Here is a 23,249-nt window from a genome sequence, read left to right on the forward strand (position 1 = left end):
TGAGGCCCTAGCCAAAACGAAAAGCGAATAATACAAAGGTCTCTTTAGCAGTTAACATGCGAAGTTGTCATTCTGTTTCTTTCTGGTAAACTTGCCCGTGTCCTCACGACTTCCATAGACGGTTGTTAATTGTTTAAAACACGATCAGGATATTTGGGTGTACTTTCTACACGTAGTTTATGCAGATGACACTCTCACGTGCTTAACAGGAACGCTGGAATTTTATATTTTGACGACAAACCGAACACGTCGGTGAAACAAATGGCAGGAAACGCAGTGGTTGAAACAAAGGCGCCAAACCTGGGGTGGCAGGGTAGGCAGGCCAACCCTAAAGTGTTTTGCATTAATCAGTAAACGTTACAATTATTAAGTCAATTTTGTTTCACAGGATTGTGTTTCTAACTATCCCTGCCTCCCCTGTGTTTATAAAGTTTGGCGTCTATGATTGGAAACATGAGAAAACTTGAACCAAATGGATCTCATCTAATAATAACACGAATATCATGGGGATAATCATCGCACAGTGTGACAGCATACGGCCCAACGTCATGGTCATCGTCCGTATATTCTACTTCGAATTCCGACTTGCCAACTTTGTTTGGTAGAAGGCGTAAGATCTTGCCGTTGTACCAACGACTGCTACCTTTAGGAGTTTGCCATCGGTGTAGAATGCGTGTACCACTGCGGGAAAATAGCTGTTTAATATAACCCTTGGCAACAAATAACATCTGTTTTAACCCACACTTTTTTTTCCAATTACATCTTAATTTGTTTCAAGAAGTACAACTGGTGAGTTTATTGTATGTTGGTTTTATTTAATACTTTTATTAAAGTAGTTTTTCTGGGGTAATGGGCCAAGTCTGGCCTAAATCCCTGGTCTTAAATCCCTCACGGACCTCACCCATACAGAATAGAAAGTAGTTTTTACCCGCAGCGAGTTTTAACAACTGTCGTTTTGTTGCTATCCTCTCTTCGTTGTTTTTATTAATTTGATCTTCGCTATCGTATTCGAAGATATTATAAGTTGTTAACAACACAAGCATATCAACAGTTATTAACTTCCTACCGGCGAAATAATCTTTTTCCTCCCGGGGATCGCGGAACGTATTCCTCTTCTTTGCTTTCGGCATCTTCGCGTTTCTTCAGCTCGGTGGCGAAAATAGGGGGAGGGCCAGCATTCTCGTCCACCTCAACAGGGGTGGTTATGGATAACACACCTCCTGGTCGTACTGCAATGAGAAAATAAATATTTAGTTTGTCCTTGCACAAACATAAAACTTGATCCTTCCATGTAAAGTTACTCCAGCACAACAGTCAGAAACTAACTCAAAGATAAAGTAGTGTGTATCCTTTGGCAAAAACTTTTAAAAAAAAGATTTTATAAAAAAATTTTCAACGAGATGTATAAAACAGAACACCTGTGTTATTATAACAACTGTTGTTGCCCCACCATGCGAGGATAAATAAGTTACATACGTGGTAACTTGTAAGCGGGCATGAGGTGTATGAAACAGAACACTGCTACATTTAAGTTAGAATATTAAACTTTTTAAGTATCTAGTTATCATAGCACACACAACATACCAGTAAGTGAGACTCCCTGTGCGTGACAAACACTCTTGTGATGTCGATTGAAATCGCTTTCGTCGGTAAATACGAGGAAACAGGTCGGACATTTTGTCTTTATAACTTCACCTGCAGTGGAAAACGGAATATAATTTACAAAAGAATCTGCAAAACATTGAATTTCTTATCAGGAGCGTTTTAACTAAATGATGAAAGTGTAATATTTGCTCATGAATATCTTTAATACTTCATCTGTGGGTGAACTTACAATTAATAAACAAAATCTCTTAAAATCATTGTCTGGTACAGTGGTTGAATGGGTTCGAGGCTCGACACTGCTGCTATTTTGGGTATTTATCCTTAGACACCTATGTATAAGCTGTTATCCTTAAATAAAGTCAATTGAAACAAGTTACCTTCTGAATTGTCAGCTTTGCTTGCAGTGGAAGGTGGGTGGGCCACACTTTGCTGTTTATCCGTCTGTTTGAACAAAATAAAACAAATTTAAATAATATATGTATTAAAAAACAAACGGAAAAATAATACTTAAACATATGATGTCACCCCTGTTTAATAAGTTGGGCTGACATGTTCACCCTAGACACCCCTACAATCTTCCTGGGTTAAATCCTAAGTGGCATGCCTCACTATAGGACTCATATAGAATATACATCATTATATTTCCCACCTCATCTGAAACATCCGATTCACAAGACACTGTGTATTTCTCTGCCATTTTCTTGATGTGAACACGAGGTACTTTAAGAACCGGTTGTTCGTCGGATTCCTGAGGAATGTGAAGTTATCTAATGAGATTTTGACGATATTCCAATGGTATTATAACAAAACACACAAAATTATAACAAGCATTTATAGTTTAGCTTCTTAATGTATGAAACAGAACACTGGTGTTATAACAACTGTCTTGCCCCGTCATGGCAGGATAAATATTACTCTTCAAAAAATTCCAAATAATAAAATTATACTTCTAGCTATTGTGGTAATTTTTTGTGGTAATTTTAAAATGAAACAAAAAGGATGGGATTCATAAAACACTCACACTGGCAGCAGTCTCCATAGGAGGTGGTGAGAGCTTCCGCTTCAAATTCCTTTTCTGGTATTTTACGACTGGAGTTCTTTTCTTTGCCAAGTTCGTTTCTGTAGCAATTTCTTCATCTTTAGCAGGAAGTGGTTTCGGGTCTTCAGGTTGATTCGGAAGCTTTGTGACTTTGTTTTTCGCTTCTATAGTTTGTGTTTTCCTAACAGGTCGGTTCAGGATATTGTTAACTTTCTTTATGGGTGGCACAGGGGTTTTGGGCTGCGGTTTTTCAACAGGTTTCTTTTCTGCAGTATCTGCTTCTGTTGGGTGTAATGAAGTTATAACATGGATTAATGTGGCTGTTAGTGTGGTGGAGAAATATGAATACTTATCTTCGCATGTCGTGCAACGACATTCTTATAACACATGATTGTGTTCTGTTTCATACACCTCGTGTCGCTTACGAGTTACCACGTATGTAACTTATTTATCCTCGCGTGACGGCGACAGTCTTTATGACACAGGTGTTCTGTATCAAAAACTTTGTGCCCGCTTCGAAGTGAATATATATAGGATAATTTTTTTCAAATAAATTTATTCGTTGATAAATATGAAACATAACCCACCAGTCGTAGAAGATCCATCGTACGATGAAATGACTTCAGCATCGTAGAATAAACCATCGGAATATTTAACAGCAACCTGGATAAGGATGCATTCGTTTTAAATTTATATATATATTCTTGTATAGAAACAAGTGTAGATCTCCTCTAGCATAAATCTCACACAAGACACTGTTCTATTCTATGTAGGTGAGGTCTCACAGCGTCCTGCCATGGGTCCTGGGATTTAGGCCACAGTTGACCCATCACTCCCTAATCCCATCCTTAAGACAGTCTTAACATTAGCAGAATACTTTTGTAGTAAAATGCACTTTTTTAAGTCAGCAGAAGACTTGTTTTAAATTTCAAAATACAGCAAAATTAGAACACTGTATAATACCATGTTTATCCAATAGAGCGTTACCTTGGTACCAGGTTTGACCCTCCATGACTTGATTGGTTCATCATCAGCGTAAGTTACGTTACGCATGCTGTCGACCCACTGTTTCACTCCATCTTCAAACATTACCAGCATACCTGGTGTATAACTATGGCTGAGGGTTGGGTTTATGTGTATATATGAGTTTCTATACACAGTTGGGTAACGATGATAAATTTATATATTCCCACGTGGCAGGGCAACAACAGTCCTTTTAAAAACACTGGTGTTCTGTTTCATACACCACGTGCCCTCTTACGAGTTACCACGTATGCAACTTTGTGGGTGATTGTTTTTTCTGTATAATGGTTGCAGTAACAAGCTATCAATTCATATCCTCTAACAGTAAGCTCTGTAACCCCATTGGGCCACAGCAGTGTTTAAGACAGATAATTACAGATAGTTAACCAAGATTAGTTTTACTTTTTACCTTTCCTTGTGAATCTTCTTTCTTTTGACTTAACGAGTTGATCAACCTTCTTGGGAAGAACCAACTTTTCTTGGGAACCACCGGTTTTTATGAGGGGTTTGCTTACTGTCACAACTTTGGTGGTTGGTCTGTGGAAACGTGTGGGTTGGGGTGTGGTATATAATGCGTTACCGAAGTCATAAATAATGAATCATAATATTAGGGGTGGCTGGGTGATAGGACACCTGTGAGCTGTGGACCTAAAGTTTATCACAAAGAATTGTTATCCCATGCTTTGTAAGCTATTTCTATCTTTCCCATGCTATCCCATGTCCTATCTTTCCCATGCTATCATATCCCATGCTATCATATCCCATGCTTTGTAAGCTATTCCTACTCCGTGTCATGTTTATCAGTCTGCAAGAGGTGTGACACAGTTACTTGCGCAGCGTTAGACACATGACTCCCAAATTTTGAAACAGGAGTTTTATAAAGTTTACAAATTTGGGGATGTTTTGTCTTATTATTTAAATTTATTGTGGTAATGAGCCAACTAAACTAATACCTATGGCGTGCCACACTGCAGGACCTTAACCACAAATAAAGCCAATACAAACAAAATTAACACATGTGGAGTTATTTAAGAAAGAAAAAAAAAGGTTCTTACATTTCTTGTTTATTGACTGCAGTTGTTGGAATTGTTGTTACTGTTGGTTTGAAACTCGAAGGGGAGCTTGTTTTCGCTAAGTTTGGTTTTAAAACTTGAACAATCTCGGATTTGTTCATTGGTTTCTGCAGCTTCCATTTATAGACTTGGTTTGCATCAGGTTTCACAACTTTGATGGTGGAGCTTGTGGTGCTAAGGGTAGCTGTGGATATTGTGACTTTGGGTAGAACTGTTTTACCATCTTGGTTCATGGGTGATCGCTTGCGAACGATTAGTTTAAACGGTCGACCCGATTCTGATGACGTTGGAATTGGTAGAACCACGGGTGTAGTCGGTTTCAGCACCGTTGGCGTGACTGGCGTACACTTAACGCTAACTGTTGATATCTTAGTTGAAGCTGGAATAACTTTGTTGCTAGGTTTGTCTATTCTTATAGGCTTAGGGTAAACTAAAGGTTTATGAGCAGGTTTCTTGTTGTCAAGGGGGCTTGTATACACCATGCTTGGGCTTGAATCATCCTCAAATGATGTCACTAATGATTTAGAAAGCGGGACCGAGAAAGTTGACTTTGTTCGTATTTCCTTCATTTCACCATCAGGTAGAAAAGCCTTCATTGTTTTTCTGACGCTGAACTGGTCTTGTTTTGAAGCCACAATGAATTTGAATGGTTTCCCTGTGCTTGTAGTGCTGGTGACATTCTTAGTGATACTTGATGTATTGGTGTCCAGGGGTATTGTCTTTAATGCATTGGATACTGTGGGGGTGGGCTTGTTCTATAAAATAAACAAATATATGTCAACAATTAATAGAGTAGGAAGTAAGATGGAAAACACTTTTACTTTAGCACATAATGTAAAAAATATCCTGATCGTGTTTTAAACAAATAACAACGGTCCATGGGAGTCGTGAAGATACGGTTTTATAATTCTTTGAGTGTTCTTTGTTTACTATTAAACGGAAGAGAAAATAGAATAAAAAGGTGTCCTGTTTTTCCCACCCGACTGTATTATTATTATCCTGTTACTTCTGCTGCCAGACAGTCTAAAACATCATTTCTGCTTAAATGTTATTATACCAACTTAGCACAAAAACAGTTATAAAAATTTAGGTAAACAAAAAAGCAAAAAAAGTTATTTGCATTGCGGGCATGCATGTTATAACTATGATAGAACTGTGCTGGCAAAATATTTCTTTGAAAACTTTAGTTTTGACCTTTTGTTCAGGTTTTCTTTATTAGGGCAATAACACTTAAAATGACATGGTTAATATTGTTAAGTGTTGTACCCCAATAAAGAGGAAAAGCAGAATAGGAGGTTAAAACATCGGTTTTCAGAGTAATTGCTACAACAACTTTATTAGATTTACAGCGCACCTAGCAGAACAGTTTTTTAATAATGTTTTCTTTTCATGCAAACTATTAGCCAACAATCAGAATATTAACCTCTGCTTTGGTAACAACCATCTGGCCAGTCTCCTCATCCAAATAACTCGTTGGGACTTCTGGTAACTTTTTCGCGGAAGCTTCTTCTTCTGCTTTAACTTGCTTTCTATAAGCCTATGTATTATATGTATTGGTGGGTTATGGGATTACCACTGGGTTACATATACAGCATAATCTTTAAAATATTACTTAAATTCTATAGACAGCGTGGTATGCCCTTGGACCTCGGTTTTAGACCAGAGTTGTTCCATTACCCCAACATTGTATATGCACATTCTATTCTATATGGGGAGATCCTACAGTTAGGCACACCATGGGACCTCGGATTTAGACCAGAGTTGGCCCATTACCTCAACATTGTATATGCAAACTCTATTCTATAATTTATGGGTGAGGTCCTACAGTACACATTACCCTATAAATGCACTAAAACTCCAATTATTAATACCTGCATATCTAGTATGTTAGGTGCACCAATATAAATGATGGGAAATGCATTTGATTTATTTTTTGGATTAACGTCGTCAAAAATCGGACGAATCTTCGCTTTTGCCGTTGTTATTGACGGTTTTTCTTGTGTTTGGATACTTTTCACAAGGAAAACCTAAAAATAAATCAATTTTTAATCAATTTATCCTTTTTTGAATGAATGTAACATATTTATCCTCACATGGCGGGGCAACAACAGTGGTTATAAGTTACACAGGTTTTCTGTTTCATACAACTCGTGCCAGCTTACGAGTTACCACGTATATAACTTTGTAGGTTATTACTAAATACCTACATTATTCAAAGAGTCCAAAATTCATATTACCTTTAGGCTATAGGCCTATAGTATATCAACAGAATAGAAACATTTTTCCAATCTATGTTTTTATTTCCCAACACAATCAACACAAAATATTTTACCTCTTTAGCACGCTTCCTATTCTGTGGTCCACTTGGATGGGAAGTTGGTATGACAGTTGTTTTGACTGCAACCCCTGTTTTAGAGCTCGTCCCTGTGTCAGTTGTTATGCTACTGCATGGTAGGCTTAATATTGGTGATGAAATAGGTGTTTGATCTTGGGACAGAATTTTGAACAGTTCGTTTTCCATTAAAGAACTCATAGTAGTCACACTCGAAGTAGCAGTGTTGGACACCAATGGTTCGCTACTAGCAGTAACATCCGGTATTTCCTGCTTTATTTTCATATTTTCAACTGAAGTTTCAGGTTTCAAATCTTCATCAATTTGAAGTTCTTCAATGCTTGATAAAGATTCATTCATATCATCAGCTTCTTGCTTGATTATTGCATCATTGCCATTATTTTTACCTTCACCCTTTCCATCTGTTGAACTTCGTTGGCACCCTTGCAAAGTTGTTTCATTTTTTTCATCTAAAATTTCGCCAAGAACTTTTTCAGTCGTTTTTACTGCAGTATTTTCCTCGGCAATATTTTCTTCATTACCCTTTGGTGTAGTAACTACCCCAGTGGTATTTTCTTTATCAATGTCTATCTGTTTATTACCAGCGTTTTGTTCTAGTTTTTCTTTCACCTCATTAATTTTAGTCTTCATAACTGTCTCGTTTGTATTTTGTTTATCAATTTCCATCTGCAAAACCTCCATGTTTTCTCCTGTTTTTTCACTCAGTTTATCCGTTTTATTCCCCGTTTCTGTCTGTTTACCAATCTCCATTTCCGTAATATCTGTGTTTTCATCAAGTTTTTCATGTTGCTTATCCATTTCTGTCTGGTTTCTAGTTTGTTCTTCAATGTCCATTTGCGCAATTTTATTATTTTCATTTTCATCCTGTTTTTTATGTTTCTCATTTATTTTAGTTTCTGCTTCATTCAAGTCTCCAACAGGAGAGGCATAAACTGACGAGTCATCGCTCGAAAAACTGTCGTTGCTAATTTCGAACGAGCTGTCTTGGGGTTTTGAATCCATAACTTTATCATCGGATTCTTTCAACAAAGTCTCGTTGGTAGAAGTTGATAAATAATCTTTAACTTCATGTTGAATGTGATCTGTTTGCGATGGAAATGTAGCGGCTTCAACTACGTCCATGGATAGAGAGACAAATAATCTGAAAAACATATTTTTATTTATGATTAAGATTTTACGTCTGAGAAAATAATTTTTTCCGGCACTTTTATAAATAAACAAACACAATAAAGTTGTCTTTTTAACAAGTCGTTATCTTTAAATAATTAATATATAAATAAATAGCTGTTTCGGGAAAATTTAAACTTAATTACACCAACGTTGCGTCTAGCCAACATCAAAACATCGTTATTTACTTATTTATTACGTTATGATTGTTAACAACAAAACAGAAATATTCAGTCATATATTTATATAACTAATTATCCTTCAAATTAAAATACTTGTTTTATTTTTTCCTCGATTTGCTAAAATGTTTAGAGTTTTGTGTGTATAAAAAATATATTTTTACGCATAAAATAAAAATATTAATTTATTTAAAAAAAAATTGTTCGAACACTAAAATTATAAAATTAATTTTTACTAAAATATGCTTACAACAAAAATTTGACAATAATAGAATTAATTTTTGGTAAAAAACTATTTAAGTTTAACATACCTTGAATAATAGTCTTTAATCAGACACAAATGTTTGCAAAAGGTTTTTGAGAAACTTTTTTCTCATTTGCCACCGTGAGGTTAACGAGTCGCAATGCATGATGGGAAGGCACACCGTGTAAATCGGCCACGAGAGGGCGCAACGAGCACCGACGAAATGTTCAGTCGACATTTGTGCAAATCTATGATAACATATCATATTTCTACAATACTAAACACTGGCCAGACAAAATTTATTTAAGCATTTTTAAGTTTGTGGTTAAACGGATATTGTATAAACCATAAAACACACTTTTTTGCCACACACGCGTCCTAATCTCGTATGTTAGTTCGGTATTTTAAAACGAAAAAGGCAGGTAGAGGAAAAAGGTTCGTGCCGAGCTATAACATATTGCCTGGGATTGAGTCACGCTGACTAGCTTGTATATATGTGAGAGTATATGTTGTATTAGTGTAAAATGTGACTTGTAAGTGCAGTGTTGTAAAGTGATCGACAAAATTGGTTTGGAAAATTAGATCTAGCAGAACAATGGCACAGAATTTTATGCAAAGATTTAAAAAATGAATAAACTTTTTGGGGGCAATAATAGGATTTTATTTTTGAGGCAATAATTTGACCAACTTTATTTACATATTTCTTAGGTTTTTAAACTAGCTGTAATAATGGAGGGCAGTTGGTGGAATAGCTCTAAGACTCTCATGCAAATACTTGTCCTTATATTTGGAGCTGGTGCATGGATAGCAGTCAATGGAGTTTGGGTTGAATTACCCGCAATTGTAGCTTTAGCTCCCGAACAATGGCAGTTGCCGTCCTACTTAACCGTCATCTCACAAATTGGGAACTTAGGACCACTTATAGTCACTTTAATGCAGGTATATTTAGGTTTTATTTATTTTTATTGTACTATCCTTACACCTTAACTTGTATTATTTAAATACAATTTTTTTTTATATTGTCTGTTAGATCGTTAATTCATTCATGCGCGTCACTAATTAGATGACTGAGGCATTTGGCTACCTTAAGAGAGTCATAGTTACTCCTCATAGTAACAGCCACACTTTTATTCAATAATTTTCTTTAGTAGTTTTTACCCACAGCATATTTTAACAACTTTTTGTTGCTAATTCTCTTCTCTTTGTAATTTTAATTAACCTAATCTTCACTGTTGTGTTATACCCTATCATTTGCCTTGTTTTCCAGGCAATGTGTTCAAAGTATTTCAACCAGAATGCAATGATATACAGTATTGTGTCCATTGGTACTTTGTCATGTTTGTTGCTCTGCTTTTTTTGGAACCACACGGCTGTTATTGCAGGAAAAGAGTATAGCGTGGCCTTGTTTGCTTTATGGTAGGCGATTTGTTGCTGTTTTATGATTTGTGATAATAGAAACACATATACGTTTCAAAATTAAATAAACTTTTAAAATGGACATATTGTAAGTACAGACCAACTTATATTTAAAACACACACAAACATTTATTTTTAAATACTAATGTATATAATTGGCTACATTTTATGCTGTGTATATTTCAAAAACCGATATTGCTACACAATTCTTTTTGTTAAACAACTTGTTCAAAATTCTAGGTACGCTCTTGCGTTCGTGGATTGCACTTCTTCAGTTACATTTCTACCTTTCATGAATCGATTCCAGAGCGTGTTTTTGACGACTTATTTCATCGGGGAAGGTTTAAGTGGATTCATGCCCAGTATATTTGCCCTTGCACAAGGAATTGGGAACACACGGTGTTTAAACGTGTCCTCGTATAATGAAACTACCAACACAACAACCTATCATATCCAAACTCATTATGAAAGCCCAAGGTATTGTATTTGTAAAGTATTTTGCTACTGTTGCTACCAGGCATAATGTTGTACTCTAAATAGTAGCCCTTCTAGTAAAAACATTTTAAAGCATTTTTTTGCTAGCAAGACATAAGGTTGAAGTCTCTGACGATGTCTCGTGGTATCGTATGTCAGATGAAACATTGGTACAATAGTTTTTTTTTACCGGAAAACTAATATTTAGAATATTTTCATAATAATTAATATTATAATATAAATAATAGCAGTTTGTTTATTCCAATTTTGAAAATTTCAGATTTTCTGAATCTGTGTTCTTTGCTCTCCTATGCATTATGATGGCTTTATGCGGGATTGCATTTTTCCTGCTGAACCACACCAAAGTTGCCACCCATTTCCGCACACAAGAACAAACTTACAAGCAAGGGAGTATAGTCGATACTTCTGAATATCCAACTGCATCACAAACCATAAACGACACATATGACTCGTTAGAAATGGTAGATTCTGACTCGAGCGGTCGCAATAAATCAGAATACCAACAGCAAACATCATTTAAAAAGGAAACCAATGAACAAAATTTTGACGCTTCTGATGCAGCTTTAGTAGCAGAAGAACCCCCAACCCTTACAAAATATGACTACGTTTACTTTCTGGTCATTATTTTCATTATAAATAGTTTATCCAATGGAGTTCTACCATCTGTGTCTTCTTATACTTCACTTCCTTATGGGGAACTTGCTTACCATTTAGCAGCAACACTAGGAAACATGGCCAACCCTGTGGCGTGTCTCATTGCCATGTTTTTCCCCATGACTTCACGATTACTTCTTGGGATACTGGCAACATGTGCTTGCGGTAAGGTCATTTTTATGTATGGTAAATTAGTAGCTAGTGACAATGACTACTTCACAGTTTACACATACTTAGTATACAGTGTTATGAATTTAGAACCTAAACTACATAACCTACGGTCCTAGGCCAAAACTCTCTTAGATATTGTTATTTTTGTTACCAAGTTAAATGATAAATCCAACAATACCTATTATGTTGTTTAATGTTTATTTTATTGTATTTGTTACACAGGGTTTGGAAGTTACTTGATGGTCCTAGCAAAAGGAAGTCCGTGCCCTATACTTATCAATGAACCAAGTGGGGCGGTCTTAATGGTAAGTTAGATACAAATGTATACCATACAAACAAGCCAAATCATACACAGTCAATATTAACAGTAGATTTTAATATAAACTGTTGCTGTCAAAAATGTTATACTTATTTTTAAAATCCCTCTTTTTGTTTGTGCACCAGCGTCTGTATCAATGTTGTCTTACCACAACGTACAAATGTAAATAAAAGCAAAAAAAAACTGTTTTAAGTAACAGATGTAATATTTTCGACAGCAACAGTTTATATATTGATATCTAATGTTAATATTTACTGCGTTTAATTTAGACTTACGTAATTTTACAATGTTTACTGAAGTGAATTTGTAGGATTAGGATGTAACTTTATCTCTATTCAAATTTTCCTAGGTTTTGTCCCAAATTCTATTTGTTGGTCTTGTTTCTTACATCAAAGTTTCAATCGCGCAAGTGTTCAGACTTCGAGGCAGTCGTAAGTCATTAGTGTGGTATGGTGCAGCTATACAAGCGGGGTCCATGACTGGAGCATTGCTAATATTTCCCTTTGTGAATGTTCCTCACCTTATGAGCTTTGTGTCTGGTGACCCATGTCTCACTGTGTGTGCTTAACTTTATTAGAGATCTCTAATATTGTGCAATGTTTAATTTGCTCTTTATTTTTTTTATGAACTAGTCAATGTACCATTAAATAAAAATGAATGGTATTTTAAAGATTTTTTATCCTACTATACAAAATTGTTTGTAGTGTGTTTTATTTGTGTTAAAACTTATAATTGTTTTATTACATACACATCGTGATTTTAATTAGCATGTACATTGCGAATGGGGCAATTATTGAAATGCTATTCCAGTTTATTGTATTTAGGTTTATGCTGTTGAGTGTTGACGCATAGTGTATTAAAATTGTCTAAAAAAGAATTTTTGGCAATTGTTTTGTGATCTTTTTTCATAAGGAATTAAAAAAATATTTTACATTTATTTTCCCTTACAAAACAATTGCCAAAAAATTCTCTTTGAGAAATATTGTTTTATTTTTTAATAGATGTGATAATTATAATTTAAAAGAATCTTTTATGTGTTATTGCTTTAAGGCTGTGAAACAGATTATAGGAACATACAATACAAAAGCTCCTATACCAGTTATGTGTATTATTTCTAAATAGGCCGACATAGCACCATGAGAATGTGTTATACATGTTATACAATCAGTGCCAATGTGACCACAAGCTTATCTATTGTTCCAGGAAAGTGTTAAAAATGTTGTCTGGTCAAAGTCCACGCTATGTTGGAATCCTATTATTATTATGGGAAGTCACATCAGCCTGTTATGAGAACTATTTGTGAACAGGCTGTTGGTAAATCCTGTTACAGGAATTTGATTAACACGCATAATGTGGTGTACTAGTGGTCTGGTGTTATAAGAATTATTTAATAATTATATGCATTGAGGGTTTCAGACTAATTGACAAAGCATGTTATTTAACTTATTTTGTGTAGAAAATATAATGCTTACGCATATGGTGTTAAATGCAACTTATTTATCTCGGACTTGGCAGTGGCAGTCGGTATGGTGTTAAAAGAATTGTTAAACAAATGTAAAATTAAATGTAACTTATTTATCCTTGTGTGGCATGGCAGTGACAGCCAGTACAAGTGACCACTTATGTAACTTTGTGTATGTTTGTTTGGTGCATGGTTTATAAACTTTATAGGAATTGTTCAGCAAATATATGTATTGGTTTTGTCTGTTACAGGAATTGTTTAACTGTTTAGTACACCTTATGCTGCATGTTGCTTATTCAAACATACCTTACTAGGCTTACTAAATACTGAACTCAAATGATCTCAAATTCATTGAATTGGTCCTAAGGCTTCAGTTTTGTTGTCTACCACCACAAGAGCTTAGTTGCATGGGTACAACATCCTTATATAATACAGGCTACAGCACATTTACTTATAGCAGGAATTTCACTGAATGAAAAGCACAAAAATATGGTTAGGGAACTTTGAAAGCAGCTGTTGTGAATTGTGAAGTTTTTAAGTTAATGAAATAGCCAAAACAAACAAAAATTGTGTTATCCTAATATAAAATTTATAATAGGATAAACAAACTTGAATCTTAGACAAGGATTTGATAAAAATTTGGGTTAATTTTCTGGATGGACAAACCTATGTCAATACTTTAAACAGTTATGAAGGATTTTACAACGAAAAATAGAATTTTCATTTAAACACAACAGTATCTATGACAGCCCCAAGACACTGTGTAATGTTAGAGGTCATCAGCGAGTCAACTTTTTCCTCTAAATGACGTTTTGGATCCTGTTTGCCAACATTCTTAATAGCTAACTGTTCAGGCGTCATTTTTTCCTCTTCTTCTAATGCTTTCTTGTAGTTTTTAGCAAGCTGGAGCATGTCAGATGTCGTTTGCTCGTTCTTTTTGCAGTGGTTATTGTAATCCTCCAAAGTAAGGTTATCGATCCAACTTCTCTTATGGAGGTTAAGTAACATCTTCTGCTCAAGCTCATTCTTTCTATGGTTGATTGCAATGGAATAGTAATGCCGGTTGAGGCCATGAATTAAAGCCTGAATTGATGGCTTTTGCAAGTGGCCTAGGTTGGATGTGGTCTGCCTTGGCTCTTGGCCTAACACCATCATATTTGGATTGATTAAACGGAAAGCATCGATCACCACTTTGCCTTTTACACTCTGGATAGGGTCAACAACAACGGCCACAGCACGTTCAGATAAAGCTTCAAAACTCTGCTGCGTGTTGATATCAACACCTGACAACCAGCAGCCAAACCCAGGATGTGAATGATACCACCCCACCACCATCTCTGGTCTCCCTGTCTGCTTCAGCATATCCAACATCTTAGCTTGAAACACTGGATCCACAGCTTCCACACTAACCCCTGTGCCTGACTGTGGCATCGCAAATACATCAATCACTCTCACAGTATAATCATCCACAAACTCTCCCAACATCAACCCCATGACCTCCATAGGGACCCCAGCACGACCGTGTTTAAGCATTTTTAACAAAGCTAGCGATGAAATGTAAACTTGCTCAGCAGTATCGACCATGGGTGCGTCCCCGGAAGGTGCTTGCCCTAACCCACCAGCCCCAGTTCCAAGTCGTAGCAATCGATCCATTGTAAGATTACAAATTACTTGATTTCACTATGAATATCTATAAATGATGTAACACGGTTAAACTCATGTTTAAATACAGGCCAGTTGAAAAAGATGGGAGCTGCATTTGTGATTTATATATTTCTAGTAATGCACACAATAATAAAAACTCATCAATTGATCAAAAAAAAGGCCAAATTTGGATCGGAATAGGAAGAATCTATTAACCTTTAAAAATATAACTTTTACAAATGAGATTTTGTCAGAAACTGCCATATTCACCAAACTGGCTGGTACAATTGCTTGAATACACGGTTATAAATATAATACATATCGAAGTCGCTTGCGATTTTCACTGGCGTACACAATCTTCATACGCTAACCGTTTCCTATTACAAACAGTGTAACATGTGACGTCGCACCAATTACACAAAATGGGTTTCTATTTTGGCTTATTAATATGCGAAATAAATGTACCGTGCATATAGGTCTAATACATGGTCATTTAGGTATAACATTACGATTTTACGGCTGTCTAAAAGTTGAAATTAAACGTAAAACAAACTGAGAATTCATTTCAGAAATGACAAAGCAACTTCGAAATTTACGCAAGATTTGCTAGAACAGATGATACCAAGACCGAAACTACCAAAACTTTTTGGGGACAAATTTCAGATAAAAATACGGGAGTGTATACGTTTCCTTATATTAATATAACATTTGCGATTATAGAGAAATGTTCTTTAAACTATATCGTAGTTAAAATAAAGTATATCGTAGTTAAAATTATAAATAAATTTTATTTTTCATGTGTGGGGGGCGGCTAATGTTGAAGTTGTGCTCGCGCTCCGCAGCCTCGCAACGACGCTGTTCCATCCTGCCCCGACGCACACGCTATCCGACTCCGCAACGCATTGCACACCGATGTAAGACACTTGTACGGCACATCTCAGTTTATTGTACGGTAAAAGTGCGACATCGAGCTTAGAGACAAAGTGAGAACAGCAGGGTATTGCAAGCCCCGTACTGCCTCACAGTACAGGAAAGTGAAAGGTTTATATAACGAAAAACACGTGTAGCAAAACAATAAAACGCGTCATTAGCATGTGGCAATTGCCTCGCCTGGCATACACACAACTGGGTAATTGTTTTATTATCACGATTAGAATGACGGGAAAGTAGATGTTACGAAAGCAGCGAAACTGCATTCTATTCCTGTCATGCTTTTGTTTTCGCTATACAACGTTGCTTTATATTCAATCTTTATGTATTAGTGTTAAATTTAGCTATCTTTATATCATTAAATCTGTGCTAGAGCACAATCAACCGCTACAAATATGCCCACACCACACAGAATGGTTTCATATACGTCCGCAATCGCGAGTATTGTTCATTTGTTCCTCATCTTGAAATTGTTTTTTTTTTGTCGCTACTTGATATGTTCACGACGGTAGACTTGTTGCAAGATTCGCAACTTCTTGTGTTGAGCAGACTAGACTAGGCATCGATGAGGACATTTGATCAAATTTCGCTCACGCTTTCGCAGTGTCGTGCAGGGTATCAGTAGAGTATCAATACTCGAGCAGCAGATTGTCTGAAAAACAAATTGGAGAGAAAGTACTAATGCCATAGAGATTGTATATTTACATACAATAACGAGCGGGTAAGATATAGGTAGAGATAAAACTGGGTTTTAAACGACAAATGGCTTCTGCTGTAACAAGCGAACAATTTACTGTAAGGTAGTGGATCAGGTATAGGCAGCTGAATCCCTGTGAGTGTGCTAACTCACAATATGCATACAAATATAAGACCAAAGAAGAAATAGACATTCGGGCCATAACATTAATGAAACCCTGCGAGTGTATTAACTCACAATAAGCCTAAAAAATAGGTATAAGAGGGCATTTTGCCATCACTCGTTGGGGGAAAACATTATTTTACCCATCTCAACGGTTATGCTTGTTGGGGTCTTAGTCAGACTCACCTCAACAGTAATAAAGTATAAAGCACACATAACAACTCAACGGTTATGCTAGTTGGAGGTCTTTGTCGGACCCTACTTCAACAGTAATAAAGTATATAGTATTCGGGCCACATAGACTAGTGAAACCCTGTGAGTGGTCAGCTCACAATATGCATAAAGTACATAAACAGAAAAAGATTCACCGTTGACTGCAGTTGCCATCGGAAGGATTGTGTCCAGCGGTTCACCAATTGTGGGGGGGCGGCTAATTTTGAAGTTGTGGGTTCGCGCTCCGAAGCCTCGCGACGACGCTGTTCCATCCTGCCCCGACGCACGCGCTATCCGACTCCGCAACGCATTGCACGACACTTGTACGGCACATCACCGTTTATTGTACGGTAAAAGTGCGACATCGAGCTTAGAGACAAAGTGAGAACAGCAGGGTATTGCAAGCCCCGTACTGCCTCACAGTACAGGAAAGTGAAAGGTTTATATAACGAAAAACACGTGTAGCAAAACAATAAAACGCGTCATTAGCATGTGGCAATTGCCTCGCCTGGCATACACACAACTGGGTAATTGTTTTATTATCACGATTAGAATGACGGGAAAGTAGATGTTACGAAAGCAGCGAAACTGCATTCTATTCCTGTCATGCTTTTGTTTTCGCTATACAACGTTGCTTTATATTCAATCTTTATGTATTAGTGTTAAATTTAGCTATCTTTATATCATTAAATCTGTGCTAGAGCACAATCAACCGCTACACATGTTAACATAAACAAAATATTTTCCATGAAAACATTACCTAACTTGTTAGAAAATATTTTGCAATTTTGTTAATAACTAATATTACTGGTGGGGAAAAATTGAATTGATATTTAAATATATAGTTTTTAATTTGATCCTTATACAAGTTCCAATGTAATATCTGAATTGAACTAGCTTAACCTCAAAAATGATAATCATTGCTTTTTAAATAGAAAGCATTCATAAAGTCCAACAGGTTTGAGAGCCAGAGGTTACAAGTTTGAGACTTGATGCGGATACCATTATAGGCAAATGTGTCCCTGGCAAGACACTTAAAAGCAATTGCTCCAATCTAGTGGTCACTAATGGGTTGTCTAAGACTCCAAGTTGTCATCCATACAAAAAATAAAGGCCCACAAAGTTACATATGTGGGAAATAAAAAGCGAACACGAGGTGTATAACACAGAACACTCATGTTATAACAACTGTCATTGTCCCATCCAACAAGTTATATTTATGAATGGCCACCAGGATACATGTTTATTTCAGCACAATATCATAACTGCATAAATATATTACATAAGCAAGCACAGTTACAAAACTCCACCTGATAATTGAACTAAACACACATACTAAGATAAATATAAAAAGTTAAATTTTTCACCAAAAGATTAACAATAGATAAACAATTTTGAAGATGGGTAATATGGTAGGGTGGGGGAAGATGGGACACCTTCAGTAGTCACTACATAATAACCAAATATCCCAATCGAGATTTAAACAATTAACAACGGTCTATGGGAGTCATAAGGTTTTATAATTCTTGAAATGTTCTTTGTTTACTACCAAATGAGACGCGAAAATACAATGAATAGGTGTCCCATCTTTCCCCACCCTACTATATGATATTTTAAATGAGCTAATGAACTTAAGATTTTGGTTTAATTTGTTAACTGCATATATGGTTTGAAGATAATTTGGCAAGAAGAAATAAATAACGTTATAACAGATGCTACCAAGGTATTATTATAAATATTCTTAATTTAATGCTTCAATAAAACTATTGGTCGGGCAAAAGAAAACAGATACGCATTACATGCGGCAAGTTATTATAAACTAGCTTGAATGTATGGTACTGTAGGGTAAGATGGATGCCGTTATAACATAATATTCCATATTTTCTCATAGCTCTTTTAGAGTCGTAAGGATACGATAATATTATATAATTCTGTAAATATTCAATTGAAAACATGGTTTATCTTACCCCAATATACTATAGATACATTTAGTAAAAAACGCCGTAAGTACAAATTTTACAATACTGTTATTATTTTGCATGGTAATATATAAACATTGGCAGATTTTATAAACTTTCTGTTTCCAAATATCTTGTGTAGTTAATTAGTTACAGCGACCGCATAATGATACAAGCACAAGATAATGTATATGGTTATAAAGAGGAAATGATTTGTACAAACTTCTCAAAGTTCTCATTATAAAAATGATGGCACAATCAGGGTTTTATCCAGGGGTTTACAAAAAGGGTCTAACTATATTTTGAAACTTTTTTCTGTGGCCAAATATGACACAGTAAGGCAGTTACTTCATGACTGCGTTTTCCCAAAGAAGAAAAAATGACTGCGTTTTTCCAAAGAACCCATTACCTCAATTATGTATATGCACATTATATTCTAATACAGGTGAGGTCTCGAAGTGAGGCATGTTATAGTACCTGGGATTTATACCAGAGTTAGCCCATTTCGCCAGCACAAAAGCTATTTTACGATGATATTGATATTAAATCCTTAAAGTAAGTTAATAGAAACATGATAGTAAAGCCTGTAAGAAGCCCTGCATGTTGTAAGATAAGACAAAGCCATGGTCGGTCTCGTAACTTCTTGTTCTGTGAATGAGCTTTAGCTTCCGGTAGCATACCAGCCAGGGAGATGTAAAGGAAAACGCCTCCTGCGAGGGCAAATATCCATCTCGCTGAAGACATATCATTCCCGATTAAAATGCCGACAATTAGACCAAGATAGCAACAACAGGCGGAAGCGAAATTGTAGAACGCAGCTTGGCGGATGTTCATACCCGCGTTTAAAAGAACGGCAAAATCACCAAGCTCGTGAGGGAATTCTTCACAAAAGATGGCGATTGAAGTGCTGACACCTTGTAGAATTGAAACAGAAAATGAAGCGCCGATTGCTAGCCCGTCAATGAAGTTATGAATCCCGTCAGCTATCGTTATCATCCAGGCCACAGTTTTAATCGACTTGTAGTTTTTGAACGCCCAGCATTGTCTGTTTGGAACACTACCAACTTCACACTGTATATCAACTTGGTAATTGTCAAACTGCTGGTTATCTACAGTTTTAGGCATTTCTAGCAAAGTGCTTCCACTTTCATGTGATGTAGTTGCGTATAACGAATCGCCTGAACCAGTTTTTTGCTCCCCATCAACGGGGAAACTCTTCTTCACGATACTTTTATCACTCCCTTTCAAAAACGATTCACCAGTCACCATATTATCCTCAAAATCCTGGATCCCTTCGTGTTCGTGGCTGACTTTGAATATCCTTTCAAGGATATGGTCGGTTAGATAGAAGAGATAAAAACCACCAAATATAATTGCCGATCTCCACACTGTCATGGGATCTTCTTCAATTCCAAATCCTTCCGGAATTAACTGGAAAATCGCGTTCGAAGACAAAGTTCCAACTGCTAGGGAAATCAAGTAAAGCAAAATTTTATCGTAAATATCCCTTTTCATGAGCGGCAAGACACTAATGCCGACCAAGGAACACAAACTGATTATCGTGACCGAAATAATCCCAAAACCCCAAATACTAGAACGACTGGGTGCAAGGTTCTCACTTTCATTTTCCAGCAGTTTTCGTTCGTATGAATTGTCCAAAACTTCTAGCAATGTTGGGCAAATAGTTGAGAAGTCTGAGGTGGTTATTCTATCTATAGAAACACCAGAATCTGACAGAGTTTTAAATATCGTACAATTCAAGTAATGGTCGAACTCATTCTCATGGGTTCCACTATGCCCAGTGTATGTTAAATTGTTCATAAGAAAATACAACCCAAGGTGGTCCATCGTGCTGTTTCTTCCATGTTTTTGAAAAAGATAATTAACTCCGGATGTTTCAGATTGAAGAATTTCTTTTCCACAATCTTTATTTTGCTTCAGTTTGACATTCTTGCTTGAATGTGAGGTATGGAGTAATACAAAAGATACAACAACTAGTTTCAAACTAATCATAATTGCCGAGGATCTGATAAAGTAAAAGTCAAGTTTATCTTTGGAAGTTAGAACATACAATGATGTACCATTGGGTAAGACAATTAAGCATAATTACTCCAACCAATTGGTCACTAATGGGTTGTAGGATGACCAGCATCCTGGGTGTTGGGTTAATAGTCCCTTTTTGTTCTTACATAATCGATTCCATATCAGTGAGGTCCTACAGAAAAGCATGCCATGGGATTTAGACCAGAGTTGGCCGATTCCCTCAATAATCTATTTACACATGTGTTATCCATAAACGAAGAAACTACCAAGTTACAATAAGCCAAAATATAAAACTTTAAACACAAAAATAACGCAGAAAAAAGGGCATTACCTCATAACAGTCTAGCTGAGTAAATTAAACCTATTCTAAGACGTTTCCTATCAAGTACGTAATTCATAAATATTGCGATTCGGGACAACAATTATAACGCTCATACAATAAATTGTTCCCGATATAGTAACTGCAGTAAAGCGTTTTAACGTTTAATCTAAAGACTTCGACACGTTTGGAATTAGTTAAGACTGTCGTTTTCCGGCCACGCGAGGATAAAGTAAGTTACATTCATTCATTCATATTAAATCTACCGCGAAACACGTCACGCCAATGACGTCACATATGTGACACTTTTACACATCCCCTGCAGGTGCAAGTCCTAAACATAGATATTGAAAAAAATAGGGGACCACATTTAAAATTAATCCGCGAATAACCGTCGCAAAATGAACAATTATTTTGAGTTAAACGTATAAATAATAATAACCTCAATCATCCCTTTGGGTTTCACGTTTCTCTGTCAAGTAATATGTAGCGTGTACAATTATAAGCACATTTGTCCTTTGGGCAAAACCAGAGCCATAGAAATACCGAGTAGTCCAACCCATTGTTACGTAAAACACAAATTGAACGGCAATTTGGTTCCAAAATAACACAGTAGGTATAGGGAAAATGTATGTTTTTCGGTAAATTATAGAAAAACTTGGGCCCAAAAACAAATTTAAAGGTTGAAAAATGTAAAAAACATGTGTTATTTGTTTTCTGTGTCAAAAAAAGTCAAAAATTAGAATTAGAAGCGGTTGATTTGCGACATTTTAGTCATTTAATAGGGCTAAATTTATACATTTTTTCTAAAAAATGTTTGGTAAGGTAAATAGAAGCTGTTTTACACCTTCCCACAATAGGAAAACACAAACAAAACTTAACAAGTTCGTTTAAACCCTTTGTCAAAGTCACCACTTTCGCTCTATTTTGGACACACATAGACGGCAGTTGGACTACTCGGTGTTTATACGACTCTGGGCAAAACTATCGACGGAAATTGCTCGTAACAATTGTTATCTACAAAGTTAAATACGCGGTACCTTGTAGTGTATGTGACTACTGGTATACAAGGTATAACGAGTTTACGACTGGCCTCCCTCATCTGTGGTATATGGGCTATGGCATTGGCATTACAATACATTAAAATGTAGGGTAAGATGGAACATTGTTAGCATCAAAATCCCATAGTTCCTTCTTTGAATTACATCATCTTCGCTAATCGCTAACGTATTTTAAGAAATAAATATAGTAGAACGGGGAGAGATGGGACATCTTTTCAATCTATTTTCTCGTCCCATTTGGTAGTAAACAAAGAACATTCGATTTATAAAACCGTATTCTCACGACTCCCATAGACCGCTGTTAATTGTTTAAAACACGATCAGGATATTTGGATATTATGTGCTAACGGTATTCCATCTTTCCCCACCCTACTATAGAAATAGGCTAACTAAAGTCTGATTTGAAATTTCTTTATAGTTTCATTGACATTATCGAAACCATCCTTCGCAGATAAATCACCTAATTCGTTCTTCAACTTCTCGACGTAAAGACGATTGAAAAATGACTTGTCAATTACACAAAAGTAAAACCTGCGCGGCTAAACTTTAATTGTTTAGCTTGTTAGAATAACTTGCTAACTTTTCCTAAGACGATTTACAAACTACAAGACAAAAGTAGTAACTGCGGGGCAAAGCTCGGTTTCCAAGTTGCTATTTGGGGGCGGCCACGTCGTAATTAACGTTGCTACTCTGACTGGTTTGCGGTTAAACTGAACACCGGCGGAGCAACGGATACACGTGAAACCTGATCGTGATGTAACAGAACTATTTACAGTTTATACAAAAATATTGACAGTATAAACACAACTGTTTACAGAACACAGTATTGCGCGCTTTTAAGCTTATCCTATACCCGCGTTACAAAGTTTTGGTTCATGCCACAGGAATTGCAATACCGACCATATTTCAATAATGGCTTTATTTTCCGTAGAAATTCTTCTTCTTGCACAGAGTTATTCGTATAACTAACATATATTATACATTTGTACGGAAGGGACACGTCAGTAAACTGAATAAACGAA

The 23,249-nt window shown here is 36.2% G+C and overlaps 4 protein-coding genes across 5 annotated transcripts; 1 reads left to right on the forward strand and 3 right to left on the reverse strand.

Annotated features, from left to right (window-relative positions):
• Window positions 1-202: 202 nt before the first annotated feature.
• On the reverse strand, window positions 203-9,033 carry LOC149733027 (uncharacterized). The gene is made up of 14 exons (XM_089883027.1): window positions 8,751-9,033; window positions 7,073-8,234; window positions 6,612-6,767; window positions 6,164-6,277; window positions 4,723-5,495; window positions 4,077-4,204; window positions 3,632-3,744; window positions 3,232-3,307; window positions 2,627-2,925; window positions 2,255-2,353; window positions 1,983-2,046; window positions 1,585-1,695; window positions 1,067-1,229; window positions 203-681 (listed from the first exon to the last, which is right to left on the reverse strand). Exons 2-14 carry the CDS (start codon window positions 8,213-8,215, stop codon window positions 480-482), a joined length of 3,441 nt encoding a protein of 1,146 aa, XP_089739153.1. The 5' UTR covers window positions 8,216-8,234; window positions 8,751-9,033; the 3' UTR covers window positions 203-479.
• Window positions 6,466-21,427, reverse strand: LOC149733028 (metal cation symporter ZIP14-like). 2 transcript variants are annotated; one of them, XR_016385556.1, is made up of 2 exons: window positions 19,214-21,427; window positions 6,466-6,513 (listed from the first exon to the last, which is right to left on the reverse strand). XR_016385556.1 is itself a non-coding variant. In XM_089883036.1 (1 exon), the coding sequence occupies exon 1, from the start codon at window positions 20,815-20,817 to the stop codon at window positions 19,330-19,332; it is 1,488 nt and encodes a 495-aa protein (XP_089739162.1). In that variant the 5' UTR covers window positions 20,818-21,427; the 3' UTR covers window positions 18,058-19,329. The 2 variants fall into 2 exon arrangements, 1 of the variants encoding a protein (XP_089739162.1); XM_089883036.1 differs by lacking the exon at window positions 6,466-6,513 and having other exon boundaries at window positions 18,058-21,427.
• Window positions 9,199-12,836, forward strand: LOC149733029 (solute carrier family 52, riboflavin transporter, member 3-B-like). Its single transcript, XM_089883037.1, has 6 exons — window positions 9,199-9,622; window positions 9,951-10,099; window positions 10,340-10,576; window positions 10,854-11,413; window positions 11,642-11,724; window positions 12,088-12,836. The coding sequence occupies exons 1-6, from the start codon at window positions 9,413-9,415 to the stop codon at window positions 12,304-12,306; spliced, it is 1,458 nt and encodes a 485-aa protein (XP_089739163.1). The 5' UTR covers window positions 9,199-9,412; the 3' UTR covers window positions 12,307-12,836.
• LOC149733030 (ubiquitin C-terminal hydrolase PSMD14) lies at window positions 13,600-14,915 on the reverse strand. The gene has a single exon (XM_089883042.1). It carries the CDS (start codon window positions 14,851-14,853, stop codon window positions 13,921-13,923), a length of 933 nt encoding a protein of 310 aa, XP_089739168.1. The 5' UTR covers window positions 14,854-14,915; the 3' UTR covers window positions 13,600-13,920.
• Window positions 21,428-23,249: the final 1,822 nt, after the last annotated feature.

The sequence above is a fragment of the Ciona robusta genome, chromosome 8 (genome assembly GCF_009617815.1).
Source record: "Ciona robusta chromosome 8, ASM961781v2".
NCBI classification, from domain to species: Eukaryota; Metazoa; Chordata; class Ascidiacea; order Phlebobranchia; family Cionidae; genus Ciona; species Ciona robusta.